Source organism: Polyodon spathula, chromosome 36, assembly GCF_017654505.1.
Source record: "Polyodon spathula isolate WHYD16114869_AA chromosome 36, ASM1765450v1, whole genome shotgun sequence".
In the NCBI taxonomy this organism is placed as follows: Eukaryota; Metazoa; Chordata; class Actinopteri; order Acipenseriformes; family Polyodontidae; genus Polyodon; species Polyodon spathula.
Window position 1 is genome coordinate 732,476 of NC_054569.1, and position 26,732 is coordinate 759,207.

At 46.4% G+C, this 26,732-nt stretch overlaps 1 protein-coding gene across 7 annotated transcripts; it reads left to right on the top strand.

Moving 5' to 3' along the window:
- Positions 1 to 1,491: 1,491 nt before the first annotated feature.
- LOC121303934 (T-cell surface glycoprotein CD3 epsilon chain-like) lies at positions 1,492 to 26,732 on the top strand. 7 transcript variants are annotated; one of them, XM_041234830.1, is made up of 7 exons: positions 1,502 to 1,923; positions 3,658 to 3,681; positions 6,014 to 6,037; positions 7,118 to 7,321; positions 24,332 to 24,469; positions 24,835 to 24,887; positions 26,079 to 26,732. In XM_041234830.1, the coding sequence occupies exons 1-7, from the start codon at positions 1,860 to 1,862 to the stop codon at positions 26,130 to 26,132; spliced, it is 561 nt and encodes a 186-aa protein (XP_041090764.1). In that variant the 5' UTR covers positions 1,502 to 1,859; the 3' UTR covers positions 26,133 to 26,732. The 7 variants fall into 7 exon arrangements, with proteins under 7 accessions (XP_041090769.1, XP_041090768.1, XP_041090765.1 ...); XM_041234828.1 differs by having other exon boundaries at positions 1,503 to 1,923; positions 24,832 to 24,887; XM_041234834.1 differs by lacking the exon at positions 7,118 to 7,321 and having other exon boundaries at positions 1,493 to 1,923; positions 24,832 to 24,887.

The following is a 26,732-nucleotide window of genomic DNA, read 5'->3' on the forward strand; positions in this document are numbered from 1 at the left end:
CGAACGCATTACCCCCTCACACACACACACACACACACTCTGACGAACGCATTACCCCCTCACACACATACACTGCTCAGACACAAAGAGTGGATTTCATGCTGCTTTATGTTTCTGTTTCTCAGTGACTGGGTTTGTCCTCTTTTTCTCTTTTAATTAAATATGTAAATTAGACAGCCTTTGCCTCCTTCCTTCCTTTCTGTAATTTGTCCTGGCTCTGGCAGCCCTGAGTGTTGCCCTTCACTTTTGTTTTGCAAGTTTTTAATGGAGCAGCCCTTTTAAAAGTACATTTCACAGGCTCATTTCCCAGTTTTCTTACTTCCCTATGCTTTACCAAACTGCTCTATTGCTTTACAATGCTTCCCTATGCTTTACCAGACCTCTCTGTGCTTGACAATTCTTCCCTGTGCTTTACCAAACTGCTCTGTGCTTTACCATTCTTTCACTGTGCTTTACCATTTCTTCACTGTGCTTTACCATTCTTTCACTGTGCTTTACCATTCTTTCACTGTGCTTTACCATTCTTTCACTGTGCTTTACCATTCTTTCACTGTGCTTTACCATTCTTTCACTGTGCTTTACCATTCTTTCTCTGTGCTTTACCATTCTTTCTCTGTGCTTTACCATTCTTTCTCTGTGCTTTACCATTCTTTCACTGTGCTTTACCATTCTTTCACTGTGCTTTACCATTCTTTCTCTGTGCTTTACCATTCTTTCTCTGTGCTTTACCATTCTTTCACTGTGCTTTACCATTCTTTCTCTGTGCTTTACCATTCTTTCACTGTGCTTTACCATTCTTTCACTGTGCTTTACCATTCTTTCTCTGTGCTTTACCATTCTTTCACTGTGCTTTACCATTCTTTCTCTGTGCTTTATTACACATTGCTGTGGTTTGTGTCAGTGAGGCCGGGCACTCCTTTATAATGGCTGTATGAATTTGCTCACCCTTGCCACGAGATGGCAGTAAATCCTTACCCATCTTGTACTGCACTGTCAGCTTGTCACAGCATCCCTCGTTCACGCTGTATGTTGAAAGTAATAATAAAGTTGGGAGGAAATCACTCTGGAGATGCATCTAGAGTAAGCATGTGGGAGGGTGCAGTACCAGCGTGGGCCAGCAGATAGCGCTGACCGGACGTCTCCGAGGGGTGGGCCAGGCATGCCATTAATCAGTCAGGCCGTATACAGTACGCAAAAGTGTGTGCTACATAAGGCTGCACTATTTTTTTTTCTATTATAAATTGATTGATTTCACAATGTGTCTCACTTATAAAAGTCTACAATAGTAAAAGCATAGCAAAGGTGTAATAAAGCATAATGAAAGCTTGCTAAAGTACAGGCAAGCATTGTACATTATAGCAAGGTATGGTAAAGGTTATTGAAAAGCATTGCCATGGCTGTGCGTAAGTGGGTGGGTAGCTGTGCTAATTTTATTTCTTCTTGTTGTCTTCCTGTGATATTTTATAATCATAGTAGCTCTGCTTGTTAGATCTTCTGATGTGCTGGGAGGCAGGCAGTGTTCTAGCTAGAGATGCTGGTGTCTTATTGTAATCTGGGTAGTCTCATGCAGCCCCAGCTATGCCTGACAATCGCATTGCAGATCTTGTGGCTGCCGCTGCTGTGAGAGAGACGTGTTCTCCAACCACCTCTGTTTCCTGCTCAGAAACGAAACGACAAACTAAAGAGACAGAGAGCACAGAGCCTGCTGAGAGCCTGCTGGTGACCCCACACCGCTTCTGATACCAGCTTCACCCGCGCCTGCTGGTTCTGACCCGGTTCTGTTAATCCGTAGGACGTGACCCGTTAACTCCCCTTGAAGCCACTGAAGGAGAGGCCGGCTGGCAGCAACACGAAGCTTCATGAAACTCAGAATGAAGAAAGCAACTTCTCTGCTGTTGGCTTTGTTCATTGCTGTGTGTTCAGGTAAGCTTGGAAAGTTTTGTGTTTTTGTATTTATAAATAGTTTTGTGTTTTTGTATTTATAAATAGTTTTGTGTTTTTGTATTTATAAATAGGTTTGTGTTTTTGTATTTATAAATAGGTTTGTGTTTCTGTATTTATAAATAGGTTTGTGTTTCTGTATTTATAAATAGGTTTGTGTTTTTGTATTTATAAACAGGTTTGAGTTTGACAGGTGGGTTTAGTTAGTCATGTTCAGGCGTGTCTGGAATTCAAATCAAATTTCGGCTAGTTAAAAAAATCCATATTTCCGTCAGCTACATTTTTTTTTTCACTAATATTTAGACTCTTTGCAGATGATAACCAACTAAATAGTTTTAGTCTTATACTGAAAAATGAAGAAATCAAAACGAACCCTTGCACATCCCTTAACTAACACACAGGACCAGGGCAAAGTTTGGCTCCATTTTAAGTAGCGGTAGACTTAGGGCAGAGGGTGAGCCTCTTCTTCACACAGAGAGCAGCGAGGGCGTGGAATGGGTCACCAAGCCATGTTGTTGATGCTGAATCACTGGGATCCTTTAAGTGACAATCACATCGATGGACCAAATCACCTCCTCTCCTTCGTAAACCTTCTTACGCTTGTAAAAAATGGACAGCAAGCTACCCCCAGCACACACACTCTCCCGACACTGGGGTCCTGCATTGCGCCCATGTTTGTCTTACTAAACTCGGTAAGACCAGGAATGGATTAGGCCGCTGTGCAATAGGAGCCTTCTATCCCTGCTTTTGGTTACTGCTTATCTGGTACACAGTTAATAAGCAGCATCAAGTGTGAGCCTGTCAGGGTGTGCCCATGCGAGCACGCAACGCTTTACAACATGAAATTCAACATGAGACTTCGGAGGCTGCCGCGTGTGCATTGCAAATCTCTCTGGTTTGCACCGTGCTTCTGTATAATAGGAAACGGAGGGGTGAAAAAAACCCGTTATACTCCACAGTGGAGCTCGCTTATTTCATCTTTTACGCGCGTAAGCGATCTAATAATTGTGTTCAGCTTTATTTATTTATTTATTTTTGGAGACTAGTCCAGTCCAGAAATAGTTTTGTTTCCTAAAAGTTAATACAATAAAAAGGTTTAATATTTCCAAACTCAAACACATGCGTGCAGTGGCTCCTAAGTTAGTTTATTTTAATGATGGCAGAAAACAAACAAACAGCTGAGCCAAAGAATCGCAATACCTTTCAAATCATTTCTAACTTCTTGTTACTGTGAGGCGTTGTTCAGCATAAGTACAACTTGAATTGGTCATTCAATTGAAAGCATGGCGCTCCCCTGTTTAAAAGACAAGGAATGCATTTGAACTACTGTGTCGCTCTCCTTACACCAGCTTGATATCAAAAAGGACCAGCAGCAGCTGTGACAAAGCTGGGTGTCGGCATTCTACTCCGAGTGGGCATTATGAAGGGCAAGCTTAATGCCAGCGGCGCGGCCCTGCAGAACGAACCAGCGGGCAAACAATTCATTTATTTTCTAATAAATACAAAACCAACCCACCTGTCCTTGGTTATCTGTGTCAGTTCTGGAATTCACGCTCAGCATGTTGAGAGCGGCAGAGTTTATTTCTCCTCGGTCTAACAGTGTGCTGTTTATTGAGTTAGTTCTTAATCTATTTGTTTAGTTCATAATCTATTTATTTAGTGGTGTATTTGTGTTTTATTTCTGTATTTGCTGATTTGTTTGTTTTATTATTACAGGACAGGAAGACGGCACTGAACAAGGTAATTATTCAGAGTACAGTAGATAGCAGGCAGTGTATTATGTTATTTATAACGCTGTGTAATTCCACCAACGGGCTCTGCTGGAGAAAATAATATCTTTTGTATTATATATGTTATGATAAAAGTCTGAATCTGGTCAATCTTAAGTTTTACCGGTAAATGTCAACATTTACCAAATAAGGAGGTAAATGTCCAAAATTATAAAGAAACGGATTGCATTTCAGACCTTCAGCGGTATATGTTTTACAAAGTGTATTTGTAAATGCAGATATATCATTGAAGAACGTATTTATTCCTGCATAGAAATTGTTAATTAACAAAATCATCAATAATGAGCTTACAGTGATGCACAATTGAGCAATTTGAACGAGTTTCTGAACAATATTGTGATTCTCTTCTGTAGAACAAGCATCATTCTGGCGAGTCTGCGTATAGACCCATTCACAATGGCGTTGAAGGGATTTGCACCTCAAATTAAACGCACATTAAATCGTGTAGGACCTCTGTTTAATCAGCAGAAAATCACACTTTTGTTACAATACAAAACGCCCCAAAGACGGGCGGTGAAGAGATATCTAGGTACTTCTTGAAGCATGGTAGACTTGTGGCACATGGAGTTACACGCGACTCCTGAAGCCTTCCAACGCGAAAGCGAGACATTTGATCGTCAGACAAAGGCATTTGGTTATTCTTGAGATTTACCGGTAAATGTCTGAAGAAAAGCGTTATCATGATTATTTCTGACATTTACCGCTTTGCTTAAACCTATTACAGCCTCAAACCCTTCCTGTCATATATATGCACTCCTATCTTTTTGAGTATTTGGTTGATCAGTTTGCACGCAGTACAGACACATGCGTCAATGTGAATTATGCAGTAGCGAGCTCAATATAAGGGGTTTTTCATGAACGTTGACGGTGTAAAGTTACATGTAGCTGTTTCACAAATGAGGATAGGAGAATAACACACAGCTTCATGAAACTCAGACTGAAGAAAGCAACTTCTCTGCTGTTGGCTCTGTTCATTGCTGTGTGTTCAGGTAAGCTTGGAAAGTTTTGTGTTTTTCTATTTATAAATAGTTTTGTGTTTCTGTATTTATAAATAGGTTTGTGTTTTTGTATTTATAAATAGGTTTGTGTTTTTGTATTTATAAATAGGTTTGTGTTTCTGTATTTATAAATAGGTTTGTGTTTCTGTATTTATAAATAGGTTTGTGTTTTTGTATTTATAAACAGGTTTGAGTTTGACAGGTGGGTTTAGTTAGTCATGTTCAGGCGTGTCTGGAATTCAAATCAAATTTCGGCTAGTTAAAAAAATCCATATTTCCGTCAGCTACATTTTTTTTTTCACTAATATTTAGACTCTTACTTTGCAGAAGATAACTAACTAAATAGTTTTAGTCTTATACTGACTGAAAAATGAAGAAATCAAAACGAACCCTTGCACATCCCTTAACTAACACACAGGACCAGGGCAAAGTTTGGCTCCATTTTAAGTAGCGGTAGACTTAGGGCAGAGGGTGAGCCTCTTCTTCACACAGAGAGCAGCGAGGGCGTGGAATGGGTCACCAAGCCATGTTGTTGATGCTGAATCACTGGGATCCTTTAAGTGACAATCACATCGATGGACCAAATCACCTCCTCTCCTTCGTAAACCTTCTTGAAAAAAAAAAAAAAAACCCATGAACGTTGTGGAACGAACCCGGCGCAGCCTGGTTGCAGGCAGTGGCATCGTGGCTGTTTCGTTTTTTGCTGGTTTCACCGCTATGATGGATTCATTGTTCTCAGAAAAAAGAACGAGGGCAAACAGTCACACCTGCTTCACAGCAGGTCCCCGGCTTCCTGTGGCATTCCTTCTGCGTTTCTCTGCACGCTTTCCTCGGGTCTGTCTACAGCGCCCTCAGCATGAAATTCCATAATGGACAGCAAGCTACCCCCAGCACACACACTCTCCCGACACTGGGGTGCTGCACTGCGCCCATTCCGAGGTTTACCACAATCTTGATTAGCCACAGTGTACAGGTGACAGAGCTGAGGTTTGTCTTATTAAACTCGGTAAAACCAGAAAAAGACAAGGAATGCATTTGAACTAATAAGTACATTTATTTTCTAATAAATACAAAACCAACCCACCTGTCCTTGGTTATCTGTGTCAGTTCTGGAATTCACGCTCAGCATGTTGAGAGCGGCAGAGTTTATTTCTCCTCGGTCTAACAGTGTGCTGTTTATTGAGTTAGTTCTTAATCTATTTGTTTAGTTCATAATCTATTTATTTAGTGGTGTATTTGTGTTTTATTTCTGTATTTGCTGATTTGTTTGTTTTATTATTACAGGACAGGACGAGGGCACTGAACAAGGTAATTATTCAGAGTACAGTAGATAGCAGGCAGTGTATTATGTTATTTATAACGCTGTGTAATTCCACCAACGGGCTCTGCTGGAGAAAATAATATCTTTTGTATTATATATGTTATGATAAAAGTCTGAATCTGGTCAATCTTAGGTTTTACCGGTAAATGTCAACATTTACCAAACAAGGAGGTAAATGTCCAAAATTATAAAGAAACGGATTGCATTTCAGACCTTCAGCGGTATATGTTTTAGCAAAGTGTATTTGTAAATGCAGATATATCATTGAAGAACGTATTTATTCCTGCATAGAAATTGTTAATTAACAAAATCATCAATAATGAGCTTACAGTGATGCACAATTGAGCAATTTGAACGAGTTTCTGAACAATATTGTGATTCTCTTCTGTAGAACAAGCATCATTCTGGCGAGTCTGCGTATAGACCCATTCACAATGGCGTTGAAGGGATTTGCACCTCAAATTAAACGCACATTAAATCGTGTAGGACCTCTGTTTAATCAGCAGAAAATCACACTTTTGTTACAATACAAAACGCCCCAAAGACGGGCGGTGAAGAGATATCTAGGTACTTCTTGAAGCATGAAGCCTGGAGCCTTCCAACGCGAAAGCGAGACATTTGATCAATGTGAATGTGAATTATGCAGTAGCGAGCTCAATATAAGGGTTTTTTCATGACTGTTGAAAAGTTGCATGCAGCTGTTTCGCAAATGAGAATAGGAGAATACCACACATACCCCAAAGCAGCCTTGAAAAATAAAGCTATCTCTCTGAGCACGTCTTATATCCAGGTGGCCGAAGCGCCATTAGCTGTAGCTGCTTCCCCGCATGTGTTTAAAGAGAGGGTGCACTGGCTCCTTCATTGCTAACATGCACGCTATCATATCGCAAAGCGCTCCTCTGTTTAAGGAGCTCCTCGTTTTTGAAAGGAGAGGGGAAGCGTGTTCGTGTAACCGCTTGGAAACTAAGCCCCTTGGGGGAGTGCTGAAGAGAATTTGCGATATATCTGGTATTGGTTTGGTTCTGTTTTTGGAAAAGGATCGCGTCTAATCATCTTCTCTTGTTTAGGGTCTGTCTATGTGTCTGGCACCGAGGTCACTCTCACATGCCCATTTACATACACTGAAGAAGGGGACATTACATGGAAAGACAAAAAAGGAGGCATAGAAGAAGAGAATAGGCTAACTTTTAAAACATACGACAAAACAAAGGACGGCTTATATCACTGCATCTTTAAAGGAAAGCAGTATAGTTTTTACGTCAAAGCGAAGGGTGAGTTTTTTTTTTTTTTTTTTTTTGACAAGGTTCCTGATACTTTTGTGCAATTTCGCTGGGGATGTAAAAGCTTCATTTTATAGCTTAATCTACCAATTTCATTGAAATCAACACAACAACACAACAACAGAGCAACACAGCAACACGGCAATAAGGCAACACGGCAACACGGCAATAAGGCAACAGGGTGAGCTCTTCTTCACACAGAGAGCAACACGTGCAAACACCAAGCCATGTTGTTGATGCTGCAACACGGCAACACGGCAACACAGCAACACAGCAACACAGCAACACGGCAACACAGCAACACAGCAACACTTGCAACATGGACAGCAAGCTACCCCCAGCACACACACTCTCCCGACACTGGGGTCCTGCATTGCGCCCATGTTTGTCTTACTAAACTCGGTAAGACCAGGAACATTAGGCCGCTGTGCAATAGGAGCATCCCAGCTTTTGGTTACTGCTTATCTGGTACACAGCAACACGGCAGCATAGCAAGTGCAACACAGCAGGGTGGCACAGCAACACGAGCAACACGGCAACACAGCAACACGGCAACATGAGCAACGGAGCAACACAGCATTGCACAGCAACACAGCAACACAGCAACACAGCAACACAGCAAGACAGCAACACAGCAACACAGCAACACAGCAACACGGCAACACAGCAACACGGCAACACGGCAACACAGCAACACGGCAACACAGCAACACGGCAACACAGCAACACGGCAGCAATACGGCAACACAGCAACACAGCAACACGGCAACACGGCAACACGGCAACACAGCAACACAGCAACACGGCAACACAGCAACACAGCAACACGGCAACACAGCAACACGGCAGCATAGCAACACGGCAGCATAGCAACACGGCACAGCAACAGCAACACGGCAACACAGCAACACGGCAACACAGCAACACGGCAACACAGCAACACGGCAACATAGCAACACGGCAACACAGCAACACGGCAACACAGCAACACGGCAACACCGCAACACGGCAACACAGCAACACAGCAACACAGCAACACAGCAACACAGCAACACAGCAACACGGCAACACAGCAACACAGCAACACGGCAACACAGCAACACGGCAACACAGCAACACGGCAACACAGCAACACAGCAACACAGCAACACGGCAACACGGCAACACAGCAACACAGCAACACAGCAACACAGCAACACAGCAACACAGCAACACGGCAACACAGCAACACAGCAACACAGCAACACAGCAACACAGCAACACAGCAACACAGCAGCACAGCAACACAGCAACACAGCAACACGGCAGCATAGCAACACAGCAACACAGCAACACAGCAAGCACAGCAACACAGCAACACAGCAACACAGCAACACAGCAACACAGCAACACAGCAACACAGCAACACAGCAACACAGCAACACAGCAACACAGCAACACAGCAACACAGCAACACGGCAACACAGCAACACAGCAACACAGCAACACAGCAACACAGCAACACAGCAACACAGCAACACAGCAACACAGCAACACAGCAACACAGCAACACAGCAACACAGCAACACGGCAACACAGCACACAGCAAGCAACAGCAACACGGCAACACAGCAACACAGCAACACAGCAACACAGCAACACAGCAACACAGCAACACAGCAACACAGCAACACAGCACACACACAGCAACACGGCAGCAATACAGCAACACAGCAACACAGCAACACAGCAACACAGCAACACGGCAACACAGCAACACAGCAACACAGCAACACAGCAACACAGCAACACAGCAACACAGCAACACAGCAACACAGCAACACAGCAACACAGCAACACAGCAACACAGCAACACAGCAACACAGCAACACAGCAACACAGCAACACAGCAACACAGCAACACAGCAACACAGCAACACAGCAACACAGCAACACAGCAACACAGCAACACAGCAACACGGCAACACAGCAACACAGCAACACAGCAACACAGCAACACAGCAACACAGCAACACAGCAACACAGCAACACAGCAACACGGCAGCATAGCAACACAGCAACACAGCAACACAGCAACACAGCAACACAGCAACACAGCAACACAGCAACACAGCAACACAGCAACACAGCAACACAGCAACACAGCAACACAGCAACACAACACGGCAGCATAGCAACACAGCAACACGGCAACACGGCAGCATAGCAACACAGCAACACGGCAACACAGCAACACAGCAACACAGCAACACAGCAACACAGCAACACAGCAACACAGCAACACCGCAACACAGCAACACAGCAACACAGCAACACGGCAACACAGCAACACAGCAACACAGCAACACAGCAACACAGCAACACAGCAACACAGCAACACAGCAACACAGCAACACAGCAACACAGCAACACAGCAACACGGCAACACAGCAACACAGCAACACGGCAACACAGCAACACAGCAACACGGCAACACAGCAACACAGCAACACAGCAACACGGCAGCAACACAGCAACACAGCAACACAGCAACACAGCAACACGGCAACACAGCAACACAGCAACACAGCAACACAGCAACACAGCAACACAGCAACACAGCAACACAGCAACACAAGCAACACAGCAACACAGCAACACAGCAACACAGCAACACAGCAACACGGCAACACGGCAACACAGCAACACAGCAACACAGCAACACAGCAACACAGCAACACAGCAACACAGCAACACAGCAACACAGCAACACAGCAACACAGCAACACAGCAACACAGCAACACAGCAACACAGCAACACAGCAACACAGCAACACAGCAACACGGCAACACGGCAGCATAGCAACACGGCAACACAGCAACACGGCAACACAGCAACACAGCAACACAGCAACACAGCAACACAGCAACACAGCAACACAGCAACACGGCAACACAGCAACACAGCAACACAGCAACACAGCAACACAGCAACACAGCAACACGGCAACACAGCAACACAGCAACACAGCAACACGGCAGCATAGCAACACAGCAACACAGCAACACAGCAACACAGCAACACAGCAACACGGCAACACAGCAACACAGCAACACAGCAACACAGCAACACAGCAACACAGCAACACAGCAACACAGCAACACAGCAACACAGCAACACAGCAACACAGCAACACAGCAACACAGCAACACAGCAACACAGCAACACAGCAACACAGCAACACAGCAACACAGCAACACGGGCAAGCACAGCAACACAGCAACACAGCAACACAGCAACACAGCAACACAGCAACACAGCAACACAGCAACACAGCAACACAGCAACACAGCAACACAGCAACACAGCAACACAGCAACACGCAACACAGCAGCAGCAACACAGCAACACGGCAACACAGCAACACAGCAACACAGCAACACGGCAACACAGCAAACAGCAACACGGCAACACAGCAACACAGCAACACAGCAACACAGCAACACAGCAACACACACGGCAACACAGCAACACAGCAACACAGCAACACGGCAACACAGCAACACAGCAACACAGCAACACAGCAACACAGCAACACGGCAACACGGCAACACAGCAACACAGCAACACAGCAACACAGCAACACAGCAACACAGCAACACAGCAACACAGCAACACAGCAACACAGCAACACAGCAACACAGCAACACAGCAACACGGCAACACAGCAACACAGCAACACAGCAACACAGCAACACAGCAACACAGCAACACGGCAACACAGCAACACAGCAACACAGCAACACAGCAACACAGCAACACAGCAACACAGCAACACGGCAGCATAGCAACACGGCAACACAGCAACACAGCAACACGGCAACACAGCAACACGGCAACACAGCAACACAGCAACACAGCAACACAGCAACACAGCAACACAGCAACACAGCAACACAGCAACACAGCAACACAGCAACACAGCAACACAGCAACACAGCAACACAGCAACACAGCAACACAGCAACACAGCAACACAGCAACACATGGCAACACAGCAACACAGCAACACAGCAACACAGCAACACAGCAACACAGCAACACAGCAACACAGCAACACAGCAACACAGCAACACAGCAACACAGCAACACAGCAACACGGCAACACAGCAACATAGCAACACAGCAACACAGCAACACAGCAACACAGCAACACAGCAACACAGCAACACAGCAACACGGCAACACAGCAACACAGCAACACAGCAACACAGCAACACAGCAACACAGCAACACAGCAACACAGCAACACAGCAACACAGCAACACAGCAACACGGCAACACGGCAACACGGCAACACAGCAACACAGCAACACGGCAACACAGCAACACAGCAACACGGCAACACGGCAACACAGCAACACAGCAACACGGCAACACGGCAACACGGCAACACAGCAACACGGCAACACGGCAACACAGCAACACGGCAACACAGCAACACGGCAACACGGCAACACAGCAACACGGCAACACGGCAACACAGCAACACAGCAACACAGCAACACAGCAACACAGCAACACAGCAACACAGCAACACAGCAACACAGCAACACAGCAACACAGCAACACAGCAACACAGCAACACAGCAACACAGCAACACGGCAACACGGCAGCAACACAGCAACACAGCAACACAGCAACACAGCAACACAGCAACACAGCAACACAGCAACACAGCAACACAGCAACACAGCAACACAGCAACACAGCAACACAGCAACACAGCAACACAGCAACACGGCAACACAGCAACACAGCAACACAGCAACGGCAACACAGCAACACGGCAACACAGCAACACAGCAACACAGCAACACAGCAACACAGCAACACAGCAACACAGCAACACAGCAACACAGCAACACAGCAACACGGCAACACAGCAACACAGCAACACGGCAACACAGCAACACGGCAACACAGCAACACAGCAACACAGCAACACAGCAACACAGCAACACAGCAACACGGGCATACCGTTTGTGGCGTTACGCAAACGCGTTGCAACACCGTTTCCGGCATCGTTGTGTCGTTGTGTGTCGTTGTGTCGTTTGTGCCGTTGCACCATTTTGTACGTTGTGCCCGTTGTGCCGTTGTGCCGTTGTGCCAGCAACACCGCAACACAGCGTTTGTGCCACACGGCAACACGTTGTGCACGTGCAGCGTTATGCCGTTTGTGTCGTATGCCGTTTGTGTCGTTGTGGCGTTACAGTCGTTGTACGGCAATCGTTGTGCAACACAGCGTTGCAACACACGGCAATCGGTTGTGCCGTGTATGCGTTGTGGTCGTAGCAACACGTGCACAGCAACACAGCAATACGGCAACATGTCGTTGTGTTGCCGTTGTGCCGTTATGCAACCGTTGTGCGTTGTGCCGTTTGTGCAACAGGCGCATAGCAACACGGCAACACAGCAACACGGCAGCATAGCAACACGGCAACACGGCAACACAGCAACACAGCAACACAGCAACACGGCAACACGGCAACACGGCAACACAGCAACACAGCAACACGGCAACACAGCAACACAGCAACACGGCAACACAGCAACACAGCAACACAGCAACACAGCAACACAGCAACACGGCAACACAGCAACACAGCAACACGGCAACACAGCAACACGGCAACACAGCAACACGGCAACACAGCAACACGGCAACACGGCAACACAGCAACACAGCAACACGGCAACACAGCAACACAGCAACACGGCAACACAGCAACACAGCAACACAGCAACACGGCAACACGGCAACACGGCAACACGGCAACACAGCAACACAGCAACACAGCAACACGGCAACACGGCAACACAGCAACACGGCAACACGGCAACACGGCACAGCAACACGGCAACACGGCAACACAGCAACACGGCAACACGGCAACACAGCAACACAGCAACACAGCAACACAGCAACACGGCAACACGGCAACACAGCAACACAGCAACACGGCAACACGGCAACACAGCAACACGGCAACACGGCAACACAGCAACACAGCAACACGCAACACAGCAACACGGCAACACAGCAACACAGCAACACGGCAACACAGCAACACGGCAACACGGCAACACGGCAACACAGCAACACAGCAACACAGCAACACAGCAACACAGCAACACAGCAACACAGCAACACACGGCAACACGGCAACACAGCAACACGGCAACACGGCAACACAGCAACACAGCAACACAGCAACGGCACAGCAACACGGCAACACGGCAGCATAGCAACACGGCAATACGGCAACACGGCAACACGGCAACACGGCAACACGGCAACACGGCAACACAGCAACACGGCAACACGGCAACACAAGCAACACGGCAATACGGCAACACAGCAACACGGCAGCATAGCAACACGGCAACACGGCAACACAGCAACACGGCAACACGGCAACACGGCAACACGGCAATACAGCAACACAGCAACACGGCAACACAGCAACACGGCAACACAGCAACACGGCAATACGGCAACAGCAACACGGCAACACAGCAACACGGCAACACAGCAACACAGCAACATAGCAACACAGCAACACAGCAGCAATACGGCAACACAGCAACGGCAACACGGCAACACAGCAACACGGCAACACGGCAACACGGCAACACGGCAACACGGCAACACGGCAATACGGCAACACAGCAACACGGCAATACGGCAGGCAACACAGCACGGCAACATGGCAACACGGCAACACGGCAACACGGCAACACGGCAACACGGCAACACGGCAACACGGCAACACGGCAACACGGCAACACGGCAATACGGCAACACGGCAACACGGCAACACAGCAACACAGCAACACGGCAACACGGCAACACAGCAACACAGCAACACGGCAACACAGCAACACAGCAACACAGCAACACAGCAACACGGCAACACAGCAACAAGCAACGGCAACACAGCAACACGGCAACACGGCAACACAGCAACACGGCAACACAGCAACACAGCAACACAGCAACACGGCAACACAGCAACACGGCAATACGGCAGCATAGCAACACAGCAACACGGCAACACGGCAACACAGCAACACGGCAACACAGCAACAGGCAACACAGCAACACAGCAACACAGCAACATGGCAACACAGCAACACAGCAACACAGCAACACAGCAACACGGCAGCATAGCAACACGGCAACACGGCAACACAGCAACACAGCAACACAGCAACACAGCACACGGCAACACGGCAACACGGCAACACACGGCAACACGGCAACACGGCAACACGGCAAGCACACAGCAACACAGCAACACGGCAAACACACGGCAACACGGCAATACGGCAACATGGCAACACAGCAACACAGCAACACGGCAACACGGCAACACGGCAACACGGCAACACGGCAACACAGCAACACGGCAACACGGCAACACGGCAACACGGCAACACGGCAACACAGCAACACAGCAACACGGCAACACGGCAACACGGCAACACGGCAACACGGCAACACAGCAACACAGCAACACGGCAACACAGCAACACAGCAATACGGCAACACGGCAACACGGCAACACGGCAACACAGCAACACAGCAACACGGCAACACGGCAACACGGCAACATGGCAACACGGCAACACGGCAATACGGCAACACGGCAACACGGCAACACGGCAACACGGCAACACAGCAACACGGCAACACAGCAACACGGCAACACAGCAACACGGCAACACGGCAACACAGCAACACGGCAACACGGCAACACGGCAACACAGCAACACGGCAACACGGCAACACAGCAACACAGCAACACAGCAACACGGCAGCATAGCAACACAGCAACACGGCAACACGGCAACACGGGCAACACGGCAACACAGCAACACAGCAACACAGCAACACAGCAACACAGCAACACAGCAACACGGCAACACGGCAACACGGCAACACGGCAACACAGCAACACGGCAACACGGCAACACGGCAACACGGCAACACAGCAACACGGCAATACAGCAACACGGCAAACACGGCAACATGGCAACACGGCAACACGGCAATACGGCAGCATGGCAACACAGCAACACGGCAACACGGCAACACAGCAACACGGCACGGCAGCACAGCAACACGGCAATACAGCAACACGGCAACACGGCAACACGGCAACACGGCAACATGGCAAACACGGCAGCACAGCAACACGGCAACACGGCAACACGGCAACACAACACACGGCAATACGGCAACACGGCAACACAGCAACACGGCAACATGGCAACACGGCAACACGGCAACACAGCAACACGGCAACACGGCAACACGGCAACACAGCAACACGGCAACACGGCACAGCAACACAGCAACACGGCAACACGGCAACGGCAACACACGGCACGGCAACACAGCAAGCAACACGGCAACACGGCAACATGGCAACACGGCAACACGGCAACACAGCAACACACACGGCACGGCAACACGGCAACACGGCAACAGCAACACAGCAACACGGCAACACGGCAACACGGCAGCACAGCAACACAGCACGGCACGGCAACACAAGCAGCACACGGCAACACGGCAACACGGCAATACAGCAACACGGCAACACAGCAACACGGCAACACGGCAACATGGCAACACGGCAATACAGCAACACGGCAACACGGCAAGCAATACGGCAATACGGCAACACGGCAACACGGCAACACGGCAATACGGCAACACGGCAACACGGCAATACGGCAACACGGCAACATGGCAACACGGCAACACGGCAACACAGCAACACGGCAACACGGCAACACGGCAACACGGCAACACGGCAACACGGCAACACGGCAACACAGCAACACAGCAACACAGCAACACAGCAACACAGCAACACAGCAACACAGCAACACAGCAACACAGCAACACAGCAACACACAGCAACACAGCAACACAGCAACACAGCAACACGGCAACACACGGCAACACGGCAACACGGCAACACGGCAACACAATAGCAATACGGCAGCATAGCACACAACACAGCAACACGGCAACACGGCAACACGGCAACACGGCAACACAGCAACACAGCAACACGGCAATACGGCAACACGGCAAACAGCAACACAGCAACACGGCAACACGGCAACACAGCAACACGGCAACACGGCAACACAGCAACACGGCAACACGGCAACACGGCACGGCAACACGGCAATACGGCAACACGGCAACACAGCAACACGGCAATACGGCAGCAACACAGCAACACGGCAACACGGCAACACGGCAACACGGCAACACAGCAACACAGCAACACGGCAACACGGCAACACGGCAACACAGCAACACGGCAACACAGCAACACGGCAACATGGCAACACGGCAACACGGCAACACGGCAACACGGCAACACGGCAACACAGCAACACGGCAACACGGCAACACGGCAACACGGCAACACGGCAACACAGCAACACGGCAACACGGCAACACAGCAACACGGCAACACGGCAATATAGCAACACAGCAATACGGCAATACGGCAACACAGCAACACGGCAACACAGCAACACGGCAACACAGCAACACAGCAACACAGCAACACGGCAACACGGCAACACGGCAACACGGCAACACAGCAACACGGCAACACGGCAACACAGCAACACGGCAACACGGCAACACAGCAACACGGCAACACGGCAACACGGCAACACAGCAACACGGCAACACGGCAACACAGCAACACAGCAACACAGCAACACGGCAACACAGCAACACGGCAACACAGCAACACAGCAACACAGCAACACGGCAACACGGCAACACGGCAACACAGCAACACGGCAACACGGCAATACAGCAACACGGCAACACAGCAACACGGCAATACAGCAACACGGCAACACGGCAACACGGCAACACAGCAACACAGCAACACGGCAACACAGCAACACGGCAACACAGCAACACGGCAACACAGCAACACGCAACACAGCAACACAGCAACACAGCAACACAGCACGGCAAACACGGGCAATACGGCAGCATAGCAACACAGCAACACGGCAATACGGCAACATGGCAATACAGCAACACGGCAACACGGCAATACAGCAACACGGCAACACGGCAACACGGCAACACAGCAACACAGCAACACGGCAACACGGCAACACAGCAACACAGCAACACGGCAATACAGCAACACAGCAACACGGTAATACAGCAACACGGCAATACGGCAGCATAGCAAAACGGCAATACAGCAACACGGCAACACGGCAATACAGCAACACGGCAATACGGTAGCATAGCAACACAGCAAAGCCGCAACACAACAACACAGCAAAGCAGCAACACACCAACAATCATATACGTGTTTGATCTGAAGTGTTGAATCAGATGGAAAAGACGTCACATAAAATGTGTATTCTTATTGAAGTATCTATTATAAAGGCGCAGTTATAAAAGTCACCTCCCAGTAACACGGGAGCCAGAGTGAAAAAACACCCACAAATATAAGTGGTGGTTTCCCTCGTATTTGTTCAATCACGTAGTCTCCCCCCACACAGATTTAGCTCAATGCATAAATGTTAACAAAAAACAAAAAACATAATTCAAAGTTTTGAAATGTGTACTTTCAGATATAATGTGTACTTTCAGGTATAATGTGTACATATTGAAAATGCATATCGCAAACTCAGCGTTTAAAGAACATAAGAAAGATTACAGACCAGAGGAGGCCATTCGGCCCATCTTGCTCGTTTGGTTGTTAGTAGCTTATTGATCCCAGAATCTCATCAAGCAGCTTCTTGAAGGATCCCAGGGTGTCAGCTTCAACAACATTACTGGGGAGTTGATTCCAGACCCTCACAATTCTCTGTGTAAAAAAGTGTCTCCTATTTTCTGTTCTGAATGCCCCTTTTTCTAAACTCCATTTGTGACCCCTGGTCCTTGTTTCTTTTTTCAGGCTGAAAAAGTCCCTTGGGTCGACACTGTCAATACCTTTTAGAATTTTGAATGCTTGAATTAGGTCGCCACGTAGTCTTCTTTGTTCAAGACTGAACAGATTCAATTCTTTTAGCCTGTCTGCATATGACATGCCTTTTAAGCCCGGAATAATTCTGGTCGCTCTTCTTTGCACTCTTTCTAGAGCAGCAATATCTTTTTTTATAGCGAGGTGACCAGAACTGAACACAATATTCAAGATGAGGTCTTACTAGTGCATTGTACAGTTTTAACATTACTTCCCTTGATTTAAATTCAACACTTTTCACAATGTATCCGAGCATCTTGTTAGCCTTTTTTATAGCTTTCCCACATTGTCTAGATGAAGACATTTCTGAGTCAACAAAAACTCCTAGGTCTTTTTCATAGATTCCTTCTCCAATTTCAATATCTCCCATATGATATTTATAATGTACATTTTTATTTCCTGCGTGCAGTACCTTACACTATTCTCTATTAAATGTCATTTGCCATGTATCTGCCCAGTTCTGAATCTTGTCTAGATCATTTTGAATGACCTTTGCTGCTGCAACAGTGTTTGCCACTCCTCCTACTTTTGTGTCGTCTGCAAATTTAACAAGTTTGCTTACTATACCAGAATCTAAATCATTAATGTAGATTAGGAATAGCAGAGGACCTAATACTGATCCCTGTGGTACACCGCTGGTTACCACACTCCATTCTGAGGTTTTTCCTCTAATCACTACTTTCTGTTTTCTACATGTTAACCACTCCCTACACCATGTATATGTGTTTCCTTGAATCCCATCTGCGTTCAGTTTGAGAATTAATCTTTTGTGCGGGACTTTGTCAAAAGCTTTCTGGAAATCTAAATAAACCATGTCATATGCTTTGCAATTATCCATTATCGATGTTGCATCCTCACAAAAATCAAGCAAGTTAGTTAGGCACGATCTCCCTTTCCTAAAACCATGTTGACTGTCTCCCAGGACCCTGTTACCATATAGGTAATTTTCCATTTTGGATCTTATTATAGTTTCCATAAGTTTGCATATAATGGAAGTCAGGCTTACTGGTCTGTAGTTACCTGGTTCAGTTTTGTTTCCCTTTTTGTGGATCGGTATTACGTTTGCAATTTTCCAGTCTGTCGGTACCACCCCTGTGTCAAGAGACTGCTGCATGATCTTGGTTAGCGGTTTGTAAATAACTTCTTTCATTTCTTTGAGTACTATTGGGAGGATCTCATCCGGCCCAGGGGGTTTGTTTATTTTAAGAGCTCCTAGTCCCTTTAACACTTCTGCCTCAGTTATGCTAAAGTTATTTAAAACTGGATAGGAACTGGATGACATGTGGGGCATGTTGTCAGTATCTTCCTTTGTAAAACTACGATTTTGCCATTTGTATCTCTTAAACATTTAATCTCCTCTTTGAATGTTCTCTTGCTGTTGTAATATTGGAAAAACATTTTGGAATTGGTTTTAGCTCCCTTAGCAATGTTCATTTCTATTTCTCTCTTGGCCTTTCTAACTTCCTTTTTGACTTGCGTTTGCAGTTCTGTGTACTCTTTCTGCGTACTTTCTTTTTGGTCCTTTTTTAATGCTCTGTAAAGTGCCTTTTTTCGCTGAATATTTTTTTTAATTGATCTATTAAACCATTTTGGCAATTTAGTTTTACATTTAGATTTGTCTACTTTAGGGATGTAATTGTTTTGCGCCTCTAGTATTACATTTTTGAAGAACAACCATCCTTCTTCTGTGGGTGTTTTCTCTATTTTACTCCAATCTACTTCTGTTAGTCTCTGTTTCATACCTTCATAGTTTGCTTTTCTAAAATTGTAAACCTTAGCTTTAGTCATTACTTTTGGGGTTTTAAAAAACACTTCAAATGAGACCATGTTGTGGTCTGAGTTTGCTAGTGGTTCTCTGACCTCTGTTTTAGTTATTCTATCTAAATCAAGGCATGCCTCCCCTCTAGTCGGTGCCTTGACAAATTGTGTTAGGAAGCAGTCATTTGTCATTTCCACCATTTCTATTTCATCCTTCGCGCTACCCACCGGGTTTTCCCATTTTATATGGGGGAATTTGAAATCCCCCATTAGTATGGCTTCTCCTTTGCTACACGCATTTCTAATGTCATTGTATAACAGATTATTGTGCTCACCGTCTGAATCTGGCGGTCTATAGCATGCTCCTATTATTATGCCTTTTGAATTTTTGTCCGTTATTCTGACTCATATTGATTCGGCTTTATTTTCTTTGTCCAGGTTTAACCCCTGGGCTTCAAGACTGTTTCTTATGTATAGCGCTACCCCTCCTCCTCTTCTGTCCTGCCTGTCTTTCCTATACAGTGTATACCCACAAATATTATATTCGTCCCCATCGCTCTCAGACAACCAAGTTTCTGTAACACCTATCACATCATAGTTACTTGTTAGTGCAGTAGCTTCAAGTTCTAGAATTTTGTTTCTAAGACAACATGCCAATGAAATCTGAAAAAAAATAAATAAATAAAGCTGGAAAAAAAAATATATATATTTTCAAAATAAATATTTATTTTGCCAGATGAATCTGAAGCTAACATGCAAACGAGCCCCCGTCCGTATAAGCATTTCATACAGGCATGCACAGAGGTGGCAAGCCGGGGAGCAGGATGGGCTATTCACCGGCTTTTCCTTGTGTTTTGCGGGCGAGAATGATGTAGGCGGATTGTCTTTTTCAAGCTGTGTATTTCACATACAGAAACAGTGTTTTGTCAATTAATCGCTCATTTGCACGTTAGCTTCAGATTTACCCGGCAAAAATAAATATTTTGCAAAAACAAGATTTCTTTTTCCAGATTCACTTTATTTTATTTTTTTCAGATTTTATTGCAAACGACAAAGATGACAGGTCGTATTATTCCGGATTTGTCCGTTCGCTAAATGTTTACTCGCCAAGTGTAAAAAAAAAATTAAACAAAACAAAAAAAGATTTCAAGACTGAAGCATTTATTTCCAGATTTCATTGGCATGTTGTCTTTAAATCTGAAAGTACACATTTCGAAGCGTTTTGTGCTCTGTTACAATGTGTTTCAATGTGTCTCTGCAGTGCTCAGCTGTGCTGTGCTCTGTTACAATGTTGGTACACCTGGTAAATATTTGTGTGTTTTTTTCTCTCTCTCTACGTGAGAACTGTGCTCTGTTACAATGTGTTACAATGTGTCTCTGCAATGCTCAGCTGTCCTGTGCTCTGTTACAATGTGTTACAATGTGTCTCTGCAATGCTCAGCTGTCCTGTGCTCTGTTACAATGTGTCTCTGCAATGCTCAGCTGTCCTGTGCTCTGTTACAATGTGTTACAATGTGTCTCTGCAATGCTCAGCTGTCCTGTGCTCTGTTACAATGTGTTACAATGTGTCTCTGCAATGCTCAGCTGTCCTGTGCTCTGTTACAATGTGTCTCTGCAATGCTCAGCTGTCCTGTGCTCTGTTACTGTTACAATGTGTCTCTGCAATGCTCAGCTGTCCTGTGCTCTGTTACAATGTGTCTCTGCAATGCTCAGCTGTCCTGTGCTCTGTTACAATGTGTTACAATGTGTCTCTGCAATGCTCAGCTGTCCTGTGCTCTGTTACAATGTGTTACAATGTGTCTCTGCAATGCTCAGCTGTCCTGTGCTCTGTTATGTTACAATGTGTCTCTGCAATGCTCAGCTGTCCTGTGCTCTGTTACAATGTTACAATGTGTCTCTGCAATGCTCAGCTGTCCTGTGCTCTGTTACAATGTGTTACAATACAATATGTTACAATGTCTCTGCAATGCTCAGCTGTCCTGTGCTCTGTTACAATGTGTTACAATGTGTCTCTGCAATGCTCAGCTGTCCTGTGCTCTGTTACAATGTGTTACAATGTGTCTCTGCAATGCTCAGCTGTCCTGTGCTCTGTTACAACAATGTGTCTCTGCAATGCTCAGCTGTGCTGTGCTCTGTTACAATGTGTTACAATGTGTCTCTGCAATGCTCAGCTGTCCTGTGCTCTGTTACAATGTGTTACAATGTGTCTCTGCAATGCTCAGCTGTCCTGTGCTCTGTTACAATGTGTTACAATGTGTCTCTGCAATGCTCAGCTGTCCTGTGCTCTGTTACAATGTGTTACAATGTGTCTCTGCAATGCTCAGCTGTCCTGTGCTCTGTTACAATGTGTTACAATGTGTCTCTGCAATGCTCAGCTGTCCTGTGCTCTGTTACAATGTGTTACAATGTGTCTCTGCAATGCTCAGCTGTCCTGTGCTCTGTTACAATGTGTTACAATGTGTCTCTGCAATGCTCAGCTGTCCTGTGCTCTGTTACAATGTGTTACAATGTGTCTCTGCAATGCTCAGCTGTCCTGTGCTCTGTTACAATGTGTTACAATGTGTCTCTGCAATGCTCAGCTGTCCTGTGCTCTGTTACTGTTACAATGTGTCTCTGCAATGCTCAGCTGTCCTGTGCTCTGTTACAATGTGTTACAATGTGTCTCTGCAATGCTCAGCTGTCCTGTGCTCTGTTACAATGTGTTACAATGTGTCTCTGCAATGCTCAGCTGTCCTGTGCTCTGTTACAATGTGTTACAATGTGTCTCTGCAATGCTCAGCTGTCCTGTGCTCTGTTACAATGTGTTACAATGTGTCTCTGCAATGCTCAGCTGTCCTGTGCTCTGTTACAATGTGTTACAATGTATCTCTGCAATGCTCAGCTGTCCTGTGCTCTGTTACAATGTGTTACAATGTGTCTCTGCAATGCTCAGCTGTCCTGTGCTCTGTTACAATGTGTTACAATGTGTCTCTGCAATGCTCAGCTGTCCTGTGCTCTGTTACAATGTGTTACAATGTGTCTCTGCAATGCTCAGCTGTCCTGTGCTCTGTTACAATGTGTTACAATGTGTCTCTGCAATGCTCAGCTGTCCTGTGCTCTGTTACAATGTGTTACAATGTGTCTCTGCAATGCTCAGCTGTCCTGTGCTCTGTTACAATGTGTTACAATGTGTCTCTGCAATGCTCAGCTGTCCTGTGCTCTGTTACAATGTGTTACAATGTGTCTCTGCAATGCTCAGCTGTCCTGTGCTCTGTTACAATATGTTACAATGTATCTCTGCAATGCTCAGCTGTCCTGTGCTCTGTTACAATGTGTTACAATGTGTCTCTGCAATGCTCAGCTGTCCTGTGCTCTGTTACAATGTGTTACAATGTGTCTCTGCAATGCTCAGCTGTCCTGTGCTCTGTTACAATGTGTTACAATGTGTCTCTGCAATGCTCAGCTGTCCTGTGCTCTGTTACAATGTGTTACAATGTGTCTCTGCAATGCTCAGCTGTCCTGTGCTCTGTTACAATGTGTTACAATGTGTCTCTGCAATGCTCAGCTGTCCTGTGCTCTGTTACAATGTGTTACAATGTGTCTCTGCAATGCTCAGCTGTCCTGTGCTCTGTTACAATGTGTTACAATGTGTCTCTGCAATGCTCAGCTGTCCTGTGCTCTGTTACAATGTGTTACAATGTGTCTCTGCAATGCTCAGCTGTCCTGTGCTCTGTTACAATGTGTTACAATGTGTCTCTGCAATGCTCAGCTGACCTGTGCTCTGTTACAATGTGTTACAATGTGTCTCTGCAATGCTCAGCTGTCCTGTGCTCTGTTACAATGTGTTACAATGTGTCTCTGCAATGCTCAGCTGTCCTGTGCTGTTACAATGTGTCTCTGCAATGCTCAGCTGTCCTGCGCTCTGTTACAATGTGTTACAATGTGTCTCTGCAATGCTCAGCTGTCCTGTGCTCTGTTACAATGTGTTACAATGTGTCTCTGCAATGCTCAGCTGTCCTGTGCTCTGTTACAATGTGTTACAATGTGTCTCTGCAATGCTCAGCTGTCCTGTGCTCTGTTACAATGTGTCTCTGCAATGCTCAGCTGTCCTGTGCTCTGTTACAATGTCTTACAATGTGTCTCTGCAGTGCTCAGCTGACCTGTGCCTGTGGCCCCTCTCGTTTCAGTGTGTGAAGGCTGTGTGGAGGTGGAAGTGGTGCAGGTGATTGGAATCATCTTTGCAGACCTGCTGGTGACTGTGGGTGTGGCTATACTGGTGTACTACTGGGCTCAGAACCGCAAGGGGGCAACTGCCATGGCACCAGGTGAGGGAGAGACGTGTTCATTCCTGTCTGCCCCAGTACTGTGTGTGTGCTCATAGAGCAGTGTACACTTTATATCAGAGTACTCAAAGCATATCATTATTGAAAGGAAGAAACGTTTTCAGACTGCGCACAGAACGCTGAAACAGAACATCTTAGTTCTTATTCATGACCTCTCTGGTAACTTTTTTGGTGCTTTGTGGAAAAACATCCTGCTAGAAATGAAGAGAGAGAGAGAGAGAGAGAGAGAGAGAGAGATTTTGTGTTTTTTTTAATAAGCATGAAATTGGTTCAATATCTTGCGCACAAACATTTCTAGACCTGCTGATTTTATTTATTCATTTTTTTTATCTTTTTTTTCCTAGCAGCACGCCCCGGCCGTCAGAATCGCGCTCCCCCAGTCCCCAGCCCGGACTACGAGGTAGGAGAGGGAGCTTTACCCCGTCGCACAGCGCTTTGCATTTCCAGTGTGGAGGCTGTGCAAGTGGACGGGGAGGGACAGCAGCAGGAGAGCCTCCTCATGCCTGGCTGCAGACCCTCGCTGCTTCTCCTCTGTCTGTTTTAATGCTTGAAAAATCCATTTCTATTCGTATAACCTGAGCAAATGTGTGTTTAGTGTAAAATTTCCTCTAAAGCAAAAAGTGAACTTAAGCTGACTATTTGTAAGGTGTTTGAGAAATATCTAATGTGCAACATGGTGCTCTCTTCACTCCTTAAAGGGTTCAGTATAAGAGAGACTCGATTCTTGACTCTGTCAGTCAGGCAGTTTTATTTTTTTTTTATTATTATTTTTTACTCCAAAGTGTAAACTATTTTCTCTCCCTCTCCCTCTTCCTCTCTCTCCTTCTCTCTCTCTCCTTCTCTCCTCTCTTTCACTCCTCTCCCTCCTCCTCTCTCTCACTCCTTTTCTCCCTCCTTCTCTCTTTCTCACTCCTCTTCCTCCTCCTGTCTCTTTCTCTCACTCCTTATCTCCCTCCTCCTCTCTTTCACTTTCTCCCTCCTCTCCTCTGTCTCACTCCTCTCCCTCCTCCTCCTCTCTCTCTCATTCTCTCTCACTCCTTCTCTCCTCCTCTCTCTCTCTCCTCTTCCACCTCCTTGCTCTCTCTTTCTCTCACTCCTTCTCTCACTCCTCCTCTCTCTCACTCCTCTCCTCCCCCTCTCAATCTTTCTCTCCCTCCTTCTCTCTCATTCTCTCACTCCTTCACTCATCCTCTTTCTCGCTCCTCTTCCTCCTCCTCCTCCTCTCTCTCTTTCTCTCTCACTCCTTCTCTCCTCCTCTCTCTCACTCCTCTCCCCCTTCTCCTCCGCTCTCTTTCTCTCTCACTCCTCTTCCTCTCTCTCTCACTCCTTCTCTCCTCCTCTCTCTCACTCCTCTCCCCCTTCTCCTCCGCTCTCTTTCTCTCTCACTCCTCTCCTCCTCTCTCACTCCTTCTCTCCTCCTCTCTCTCACTCCTCTCCCCTTCTCCTCCGCTCTCTTTCTCTCTCACTCCTCTCCTCCTCTCTCTCACTCCTCTCCCCCTTCTCCTCCGCTCTCTTTTTCTCTCACTCCTCTCCTCCTCTCTCTCTCACTCCTTCTCTCCCTCCTCCTCTCTTTCTCTCTCTTCTCTCATAGCCGATCCGCACTGGGAACAGAGAGGTTTACAGCGGGCTGAACAAGAGAACATGAAGCCCTTTAACCTGCCAGCTCAGAATCCTGCACTGCTCTGGGGAGACAATGAAGAGAGATGGGAAAGATTGCTTATCCATCAATCAGCCTTCATTTTTTCATGATAGTTTTGCTCTTTTCATCGTAAATTTCCACCTTGCTGTATTTTCTGAAGATTGCTGGTTTTATCTTCCAATTTTGTATATGTGTTTTTGTTGTGCTTCTTGTTTGTTAAGGTAACTGAAAGCAACTTTATAAAACGCAGACTTCTTTCATTTAAAAAAAAAGAAATCAAGAGACTCCAAATTAGACCTCTAACATCGAGAAACACTCGATGCAATAAAAAGAAATGAATCTATGAAAGAGCAGAAACACATCTCACCGAACAGCAATAATATTTCTCTCTTTGGCTGCTGATTCTCAGCTCTGCAGCGCTTTGTGGAAACAGCGCGTCTCTTGTGACTCTCATGAAACTGCTGTTTGTGTGGCCACCTTTTAGAAGATAGTTTCCATCCTGGAAGAAAGGAAGAAAATACTGTGTTTGCAAAAGTCTTTGGAGTGAGTCATTCAGCGTGTAAGAAATGCACATTCTGCATCATAAAAATAATTATAAACACTCCA

Excerpts from the sequence above, each read along its gene's own strand:
- LOC121303934 (XM_041234828.1), top strand. The coding sequence starts at position 1,860 with ATGAAACTCAGAATGAAGAAAGCAACTTCTCTGCTGTTGGCTTTGTTC. Across the intron at positions 7,322-24,331 it reads TTTTTACGTCAAAGCGAAGG|TGTGTGAAGGCTGTGTGGAG; the intron begins GTGAGTTTTTTT and ends CTCTCGTTTCAG. Across the intron at positions 24,470-24,831 it reads GGCAACTGCCATGGCACCAG|CAGCACGCCCCGGCCGTCAG; the intron begins GTGAGGGAGAGA and ends TTTTTTTCCTAG.